The sequence below is a fragment of the Rhinoderma darwinii genome, chromosome 10 (assembly GCF_050947455.1).
Source record: "Rhinoderma darwinii isolate aRhiDar2 chromosome 10, aRhiDar2.hap1, whole genome shotgun sequence".
NCBI lineage: Eukaryota > Metazoa > Chordata > Amphibia > Anura > Rhinodermatidae > Rhinoderma > Rhinoderma darwinii.
In genome coordinates this window covers 19,890,595-19,899,983 of record NC_134696.1, presented here as the reverse complement: position 1 = coordinate 19,899,983, position 9,389 = coordinate 19,890,595, and the positions used below count along the sequence as shown (strand labels likewise).

Here is a 9,389-nt window from a genome sequence, read left to right as displayed (position 1 = left end):
CCCAAGACAACAGTCACTTTCATTCATGCTTCTGATATCAGCTTCTGTAACCAAAAAAGAAAGAACACCCCCCCCCCCTCCCCCTGCACTCTTCCTCCCCACCCAGGAGTGTGTGCTGTAGAAAGGACGCAGGGCTCGTACACATGGCCTGGCTGTCAAGACTTGGGAAAGTTCCACCCATAGTGTTTGCAACCTGCTGCCGCATAAAGGGGGGTAAGGGGCTGTCACAGCGATTATACCCCCCAGGGTGAAAGTGAGTGTTGTGTTACATCCTACATGGACCCAAGCCAGCAATACAGCAGACAGACCTACTTTATTTTAGGGTCCATGTATGAGTATGACCTAAATAAGCAATTGTTCCCCATGACATAAAATCAGATTAATGGGGTTCCGATCATTGGGACCAACACAATCCCACGGACAATGTGGCTCAGCTGTTTCTCTGTTAGGCACAGGGACTGGCACCCTCACTTTTTGGTTGTGGGCACTCCAACAGTCAGGCCTTATGCAGTGGCGGATTAATTAGACCATAAGCCCTGGGGTGGTCCCCAAACTTGAGCCCCCTTCCAAACTGACGCCCTGCTTTGCCGCGTCTACCTCCTTTCTGTGCGGGCAGTGGCAAAAGTGTGTTATGATTCCCCTTTCCGAAGTGCTGTGTCCCTACATACTGACAGTCTCCAACCATCGCTAACAGTATTACATTGTGTCGGGACACATCCTCTTGACAGGGGCAATGGTAACACCCTTTTGTCTGTTTTCCCGGCCATGACCCATTTCTGCAGAATTTGCCATTTAGATGTCTTCAGCTCCTCACTTTTCCAACATTTCTGCACCCATAAAGGAAGATAAAATTCAATTGAATTTCAATTCAATACAATTGTGTCAAACACTGTAAAGTAAAGACACACACACACACGCACACGCACACGCACGCACACACACACACAGTGCCCCCTGTAGATAGTGCAGCTCAAAATGCCCCGTGTAGATAGGGCCAATCACAGTGCCCCCTGTAAATAGCGCCACTCACAATGCCCCCTGTCAAATGTGCCTCTCACAATGCCCCCTGTATATAGTGCCCCTCAGTGTCCCCTGTAGTAAGTGCCCCATAGAGAGCCCCCTTATAGATAGTGCCACTCCTAAGGATGTGTATACAGTTGAGTGCAGGGGGACATTTGGGCCATAGCGAAGATCAGGCGGCCCCGGGGCCACGTCTGTGAGGACTCTGTGTGACTGGAAATTCAGGATCTGCTGCTTTCATATTTTTCTAAGACACATTTAACATTGAGTTAAAGTCAATTAGAGGCCATGAGTTCAGTCATCTATTCACTTGTGGAATATGTTTTCTCAGTATGACAGGGCCGGCGGGGCACTATGTGTCATCTATGTGTAAGATAGATAGATAGATAGATAGATAGATAGATAGATAGATAGATAGATAGATAGATAGATAGATAGATAGATAGATAGATAGATAGATAGATAGATAGATAGATAGATAGATAGATAGATAGATAGATAGATAGATAGATAGATAGATAGATAGATAGATAGATAGATAGATAGATAGATAGATAGATAGATAGATAGATAGATAGATAGATAGATAGATAGATAGATAGATAGATAGATAGATATGGATATGGATAGATAGATAGATAGATAGATAGATAGATGCCCTCATGGGCCACAAAGCAGCTGCACTGGAAAAATGCTCTTTAGAAATTGGTCGAATTTTAGCTAAGGGTCTCACTACCCCCTATGATAAAAGTTCACTTATCTAGAGGACAATGCTCCAGATATTCACTTGCCAAAACCGGTAAGAAAAGTTTGGGGTTCTCAAGCAAAAACAAAATGATTGTAGAAACACTTTTATTAGGGCTATTAATATTTATAATATTATTTGAGTGTTGCCCCCCATTATGGGCTCTTTGTGACCCCACTTGATCTCTAAACATTATTTTTTACAGTAGGCACGTGATCACAGATCATGGTCTACAAAAGGGTACTGCACCCCAGATATTACACCCACATCTCTCCCAAACACCAACCCCCTAGTCTGTGACCAACAACAAAAGTCATGCAACATTCATATGTAATAGTTTACCTAGCTCTAATAAAACTAGGTAAAAGTGAGAATACATGACAAGTAAACCTCTCCCCTGCCCAGATCCATGTAAACTCCACCCCTGCACAGATCCAAGTAAACTCCACCCCTGCCCTGATCCACATAAACTCCACCCCTGCCCTGATCCACATAAACTCCACCCCTGGCCAGATCCATGTAAATTCCACCCCTGCCCAGATCATATAAACCCCACCTCTTCCCAGATCCATGTAAACTCCACCCCTGCAAAGATCCAAGTAAACTCCACCAATGCCCTGGTCTACATAAACTCCACCCCTGCCCTGAGACACATAAACCCAAACCCTGGCCAGATAAATGTAACCTCCACCCCTGCCCAGGTCCATGTAAACTTCACCCCTGCACAGTTCCAAGTAAACTCCACGGCTGCCCTGATCCACATAAACTCCACCCCTGTCCTAAGCCACATAAACTCCACCCCTGCCCTGATCCACATAAACTCCACCCCTGCCCTGATCCATGTAAACTCCACCCCTGCCCAGATCTATGTAAACTCCACTTCTGGCCTAATCCACATAAACCCCACCCCGGCCCAGATCCAAGTAAATTCCACCCCTGCCCTGATCCACATAAACCCCACCCCTGCCCTGATCATGTAAACTCCACCCCTGCCCTGAACCACATAGACTCTCCCCTGAACTCAAATATTTTCCTTTCTGTTTAAACTGTTTCTTTGTTATACACACTATTAAGTACATATTGTCATTATTTGGTTGCATTGGATAAGTTATTGCTATGGCCATATGACCGGCTTAAAGTCTTACTCTACTTAAATCCTGAAAATTTAGGTGTGACGGCAGTCAACGCCAATTTCTGACCCTAACTACATAATACATTAAACTTGATGGACTTGTGTCTTTTTTCATCCTAAGTAAAGATGTAATACAGAGAGGGGTCCGGGATGCTCAGATATAAGCAGATGTTTGGCGTTGTCCTCACATTGTGAAGCTCTTGTAACCGTCCTTTTTCTGCTGATGACATGGAGGGAACAGGACGGTGGCTGGTAAATGTCTTTCCATGACTAATAAAAGCAAAGGCTGTAGTAGAGCAGTGGTCTCCAACCTGTGGCCCCCCAGCTGTTTGCAAACTACAACTCCCAGCATGCCTGACGCCACTACTCTAGAGCCTCTATTTAATAGTAGTGACTCATTTTTCCTCCATGTCAAAGGTGCAGGGAGAGCTAAAGCAGCTACAATGTGTGGAACCGATCAAAAAACAGCTTCCTTGACCCCCTGTAAGTGTAAAAGGGCGAAGTGTAATATCAGAAAAAACTGCAGTCATAAATATATTCTGAATCTTTGAGGGGAATAAGGCCCCTTGTATGACTTTCAGGGTATCTAGTCCCCGGTTTATAATGGGCACAGTTTGTATGGAAGAATCGCCTTCTCCAGATGAAGCTCAAACTCACATTATTACTAGTATAGTGCAAACAGCGCCATCTACAGTATAAAAAGCGTAAATTAAGATATAACTAAAACAAGCTTTAAAACAACCGGCATGAGCCCTGTCAGAGTTACATCTATATCACCTCTGATAATACGCACTTGTACATTACATTTATTAGATCTTTCATTGATATGTCGCTGTAAAACATCTGCTCCAGGTGAGGCTTGAACTCACAACCTCGGCATTGCTCACCAGTTACTGTCATATAAGTACCGCGCGCTAACCGATTGCGCCACTGGAGCCGTGGATTTCAGCTTTTTCTGACTTCATTCTGTGTGCGCATCCGCGTAATATGTAACAAAGTTTTTTCATAACAAAAATACAAGAAGAAAAAAAAAAATCAACATTCTATAAAGGAAACAATATACAAAAAAATGATAAAGGGACAGTCAGTGTAACTGCATGAGGGTTGCTGAGCGAAAAGTTGGCAGGGGGGGGGCAACGGTATTTATATCTAGATTTTGCAGCTGCATTTTTATTTTTGTGTTTTTTCTTTCTTTATTTTTTAATTAAAGGGATTATTTCATTAGGACACCCCCTTCCTAAAATAACGCCTCGTCTAGGCACACATTCCTCCTGCAGCGGCCGCCTGCAACATGAAGAACTGTCCATGTGGACTTGCTGAATCCGACAGAGGAGGAACTGCACTTACAAAGTGACTCTCTATTCCGGCATATAGAGGGGGGACATCCATCTGCCTTAATAGGGTGTATAGACAGGGGTTGTCTTGAGACCCCTTTAAGGCATTAATAATATGAGGAGGTGTATGGACAAAATCATAGAAAAATATGGTAGATATTGGAGCAGATTTACTAATACTGTCTTACATTTAGACAGTGTAAACATAAACCAGGTAGTCGGACAATGTGCCAAATTGGTGGTACATAATGTATGATAATAAATTTAGCTAATCATGCAAGACATGTTCATGTACCACCTCTTGGTTGGTTTAGTTCACACCATTTTTTTGTGGCAAAATTTTGGTGTAATTCTGGATTAAGATGGCGCATTTAAGACACGCCCTTTCAGCTAGATCACACCCCTTTTCATCTAGGCCACGCCCCTTGTCGAGCGGGTCACAAAAACTGTCTAAAACAGTTAATAGATATGGTGCATGGCATGTACGCATGAAATCGGGCTCATTTTGAATAGTAAATCTGCCTTCTTGTGTGTATTTTACATGTATTTTCTGTTATTTATTAACAGATCAACATAAAAAATAATAATTTAAATGTCTCAAAGGTGCGATGAGGTGTTGTCCAGAAAACAGATAAAAAGAATTATCATTCATTTTTTTGATACATTTTTTACAGTTTTTTCATGAATGGCACGTTTATTATCGTATCAGGTTTTATCCCTGTTTTGAAAGTTGAACAGGTCAAATATTTCTCATTTATATTTAATAGAATTCTATATTTTTCTATTAAATATAAAATAATGACAACTATTTCAAATACATTTCTTAAAATAAAAAATAATAAAATAAAATGTTCTAATAAACGTAATCTATCGATATGTATATTTGTTTATTTTTTATAAAATTCCAAAATTCCCAAATTTTATTTTTTACATTTTTTTTATTTTTTTATTTCACACATGCATCGTCTGCACTGAGATGTCGTCATAGCTACGTATCAATAGCTCAGCTTTGGTCGTCTCATTTATGGTTTTCCCGCCGTATATATTATCCACACAACAAAGAAAAGTATCTCTCTTGTCAATGAATTTAATTATTTCTCCCTGTGAATCCATGAAAACACTGATTAGCCCCCTCCCTCCTCCCGCACCTCCCTCCTCCCGCACCTCCCTCCTCCCGCACCTCCCTCCTCCCGCACCTCCCGCACCTCACCCATTGTAAGGATCCTGCTGCCGCCAAAGCTGGTTCTTGTTCTAGGCTTCTGTACTGAGAAATGAAGTCACCAAATCTCTCCAACAATGGGCCGTGTATTTCACGGGCACCTCTGATGTCATTTACGCGGGATTCTGGTCCATATAACAGTCTTTGAAGGCCCAGGTTTGTGAACCCCATCCTTACTGCTCATTCCCACACTCGGCTACCAATTGTTATCTTGTGGCCACAATGGCGGCTTCAATTACCGCTGGGCTAAATTGACTGTGAATGACCTTGGAATAATGACAGATGAACAGGTGGAGGGTGGGTGACATAAAACAGAAGAGAACTTGAATGGGCAAGAAATGGTGAGAGCGTTAATGGATCCAAAAAGAAACCGACACGGCCTAATGTTAAGAATCAGAGACATTCCAATGACAACGATAAATAGGGACACACTTCCAGGCGGGAAAGAGGGATCAAAAGACAGGATGTCTAAACCTATTCAGCCGCTGCCCAGTCTCTCTAACAACTTCAACAAAAAAATTCGCTAAACTTCTTTGTTTAAGTTGAACTTTTTGAAAAGAAAATTTCGAGCAGATTTTTATTTTTCGATGAGATCATGGCAATCGGGAAGATAAAAGCAAGTATTCTTCTCATGGAAATTAGCCCGGTATTTACTTCACAAAGGCAGAATTTCTTGGTGGGAAATGACCACTTTTTTTTTTCTACCCCTAGTATAAAGAAGGGGTAAAAGTAATTTTTTTTTAACTTGTACTCATAAAATTATTTGGAACAGACGGGTAGAATGCAGAGTTAAATGCTGACATAAATTATATTTTTTATTGAAGATTTAAGAGTTTCATTTTTTTTACCTACCCCTAAAATAAAAATATAAATATAGATTTTTTTTATTAAATATTATATATTGTTTAATATAAAATAAATAAATATATATATATATATATATATATATATATATATATATATATATATATATATATATAAAATTTAAAAAATTGTTTTTTTTGTCTAGTCATCAAAATTGCTCCAAATTTTGTAATTTACTAATTGTAATGAAATAAATGTTTACAGAAATTGAAAGTAAAGGTCTTTTTTCATGGGCCGATGATCAGGCGAATGATCGCTCGTGCAAACGATTGTTCCTGAAAAAAGCGCAACTGCTTGTTGTTGTGGGTTTCACCTCCCCATTGAAATCAATAGGGAAAACCCGCAACAAATAAGCAGCGATTATGTAAATTCAATTGACATCCTGCGGACTAAAAAAAATGCACCGCAGGTCAATTTCTGGGCGTTTTTTTCCACTCAGCATTTACGCAGCGCGTGGATGAGATTTGTTTAAATCTCATCCACTTTGCCACTACTGTATTATGCTGCAGATTTTTGCGCAACTAAACCCATTCCGCAATATTTACGCTACCTGTGAACGTACCCTAAGGATGGGAACTGATGAGGAATAGAATTAGTTGAAGAATAGAAGATATGGGGAAGATGTCTGGATTGAAGAATAGAAAATACAACCACTATTTCTACGTAATTAAGAGCTGGTTGGTTGCTGTGGGCAAACTAACTCCGTAAATTATTTCTTCTCCATTCATGTCCAAAGCTAAATTCTGAATTCTGCTGGATTCCTGTTATTCGTGTGGTGCATAGATGAGAAAAAACTGTTAGTTTGCATGTCTGACAGCGGGGTGGAGCTACACTGCTGTCTGTTTCCAAGGGCAACCAGGACACTTTTGAATGTAACTCTGGATAATTGCTTTTCTTTGGGAAAAATAAACATCAACTGCTCATATTTAACTATCTTTATTCGAGTTTTATAACAAGGTCAATGGATTTTATGACATTAAAATATAATAATCTTATTTTTCAGATATAATATATATAGATTAGGATCTATTACACGACTTTCCTATGAATATTATAGATTGCAAGTGCTTTAGAAATTTCCTGGAAATACCATTGTCAGAGACCACTTCAACATGAAGCAACTAATCGTTAAACTGGCAAAAAAGAGAACTTTTCTACTAAGGGGGGGGGGGGGACGGGGGACGACACCTAGTCACATGACCCAGATCGTTCCTCGGTCCATAGGTGACAGAGGGTGCAATGTGCTGCACAATCTCCAGCTCTTATGGATAAAACATCTCTGTCTTTTACCATGGTCTCCAGATGGCACGTTTGGGTGGCTGCTCGGAGGCGGGTGATGCTGCACTTGGTGCTTTGCTGCCCGCTGTGTGATCACTTTTAAATTTCTGCATGACATTTTGGTTGGCATGGCCCGTTTTGTCAGAATATGACAGATACTGCAAAGTCTCGTCCAGACACCGGTTGTAGCCTTGGGAAGGACTTCTTGTAGAACATAACGTTACTATAGAAGAAGAACAAACAGAAAATCCTATCAATATAATTTATATCCCCATGGGCACACAACGTGGACTGCTATACTATATAGTAACCAATAGGAGGCTAGGCAGGATTTCTTCAAGGGAATGTCCATAGTCGTTAGGTTGTGTCATGTGACTACATAAGCGCTCCATGGTGCCTCCAGATGTACATCTGCAGCAAAGCAGGTCACATGACACAGGGGAGGAGAGGGGTAGCGCCAGTGGCCATATTTTTCAGCCATTGGTAAAGATGAGGCAATTTCCTTTAACGCTATCTTAGCAGTGTACAGTAAAATTACATTAATCCGTCATTCGATAATCCAGAATTTTTGATAATCCGGCACCTATCAGGTTTGCATCAATGCTGGAGTAAAGGGATGTTACTGTATGAATATCTAAAAGGCCTGACTAGTGAATGGCTGGACAAAGCAGTCACCGGCTTCATATCTGATACAGCCTAATAAACACAATACGGCGCTGTTCACATAGCGTTTTTGCCTTCGGTAAGAGTTATACAATGGGAGTATTTCTCAACGTATACTTCTGACAAAAGGCTCTGACATATGTCGCTGTATAGACAGACAGGGGCATTCATCACTTATAGGATCCCATTAAAGAAAAACATATACTGTGCGGTATGATTTTTTTACTGTATGACTACGCTTTCCTATACAGTGAAAAAAAACAAACGGTATGCCGATGCTCGGCGTGTGCCAAACGGACCCTGGTAAATGCTGTCCAATGGATAGGTTTGGCACATGCGCCAGGAGCTTTCACGGCAAACGTAGTGCAAAGACGATATGTGAACAGAACCTATGCCGTAACTGTGAAACTGCAGTACTTACCATTCACCTGCAGGTGGCGATGTTTTAAATAGTGGACGGTCATCTCCAGTATATCGGCTTTCTCCAGTTTGGAGTTGGGCTGATGGCTCTGAAATTCACTCTCAAGCAGCAACCGAAGTTGTTTAATGCTGCTGTTTATTCTGTCCCGTCTCAGTTTTTCCACCACCGGTTTCCGCAACCGCTGCAAATAGAAAATTAATAAACCCGTTAGATAAAAATCATAAATGGCCTCTATAGATTGCTAGCTCTTCTGGACAGTTCAGTTCCATACACCATACCCATTCTCTAACTCTATGTACGTTGTATAAACTACACCTGATACTTACCCTGAGGGAACTTTTGGACTTTTGCCCGTTGGCGCAGTACCCCATAGCAGCGCTGGCGGGCGCCATTTTTAATATACTGCTCCTACAGATATATCTTTGATGACTGATAATATTCCTTGTGGCAGATGTGAGGTCGTCCACTATTTATAAGTCATATCAGCAGCTGAATCTGTGAGTCCTGAGCTCAGGGAAGTTTCCCACAGTCCGTAGCCAATCACAATCCCCCCCAAAACAATACCATGGGCTTCAATTACTAGATGCTAAATTAACTGTGGAACTGCCTCAGGATAACAACCCTCTGTTCTGCAGCAGGTGGAGTATGGACGGACAATGGGGCAGGGGCCGCTAATGATACATTAGATTCTGGGAAAGACTCGTGTGGCCTCG

The 9,389-nt window shown here is 41.3% G+C and overlaps 1 protein-coding gene and 1 non-coding gene across 2 annotated transcripts; both read right to left on the bottom strand.

The window, feature by feature from the left end:
* Positions 1 to 3,741: 3,741 nt before the first annotated feature.
* On the bottom strand, positions 3,742 to 3,834 carry TRNAI-UAU (transfer RNA isoleucine (anticodon UAU)). The gene is given in 2 exon segments: positions 3,742 to 3,777; positions 3,797 to 3,834. It is a non-coding gene; the product is annotated as a tRNA-Ile (tRNA).
* A 3,566-nt stretch (positions 3,835 to 7,400) lies between these two features.
* On the bottom strand, positions 7,401 to 9,070 carry LOC142661832 (transcription factor HES-5-like). The gene is made up of 3 exons (XM_075839443.1): positions 9,003 to 9,070; positions 8,677 to 8,857; positions 7,401 to 7,815 (listed from the first exon to the last, which is right to left on the bottom strand). Exons 1-3 carry the CDS (start codon positions 9,066 to 9,068, stop codon positions 7,601 to 7,603), a joined length of 462 nt encoding a protein of 153 aa, XP_075695558.1. The 5' UTR covers positions 9,069 to 9,070; the 3' UTR covers positions 7,401 to 7,600.
* Positions 9,071 to 9,389: the final 319 nt, after the last annotated feature.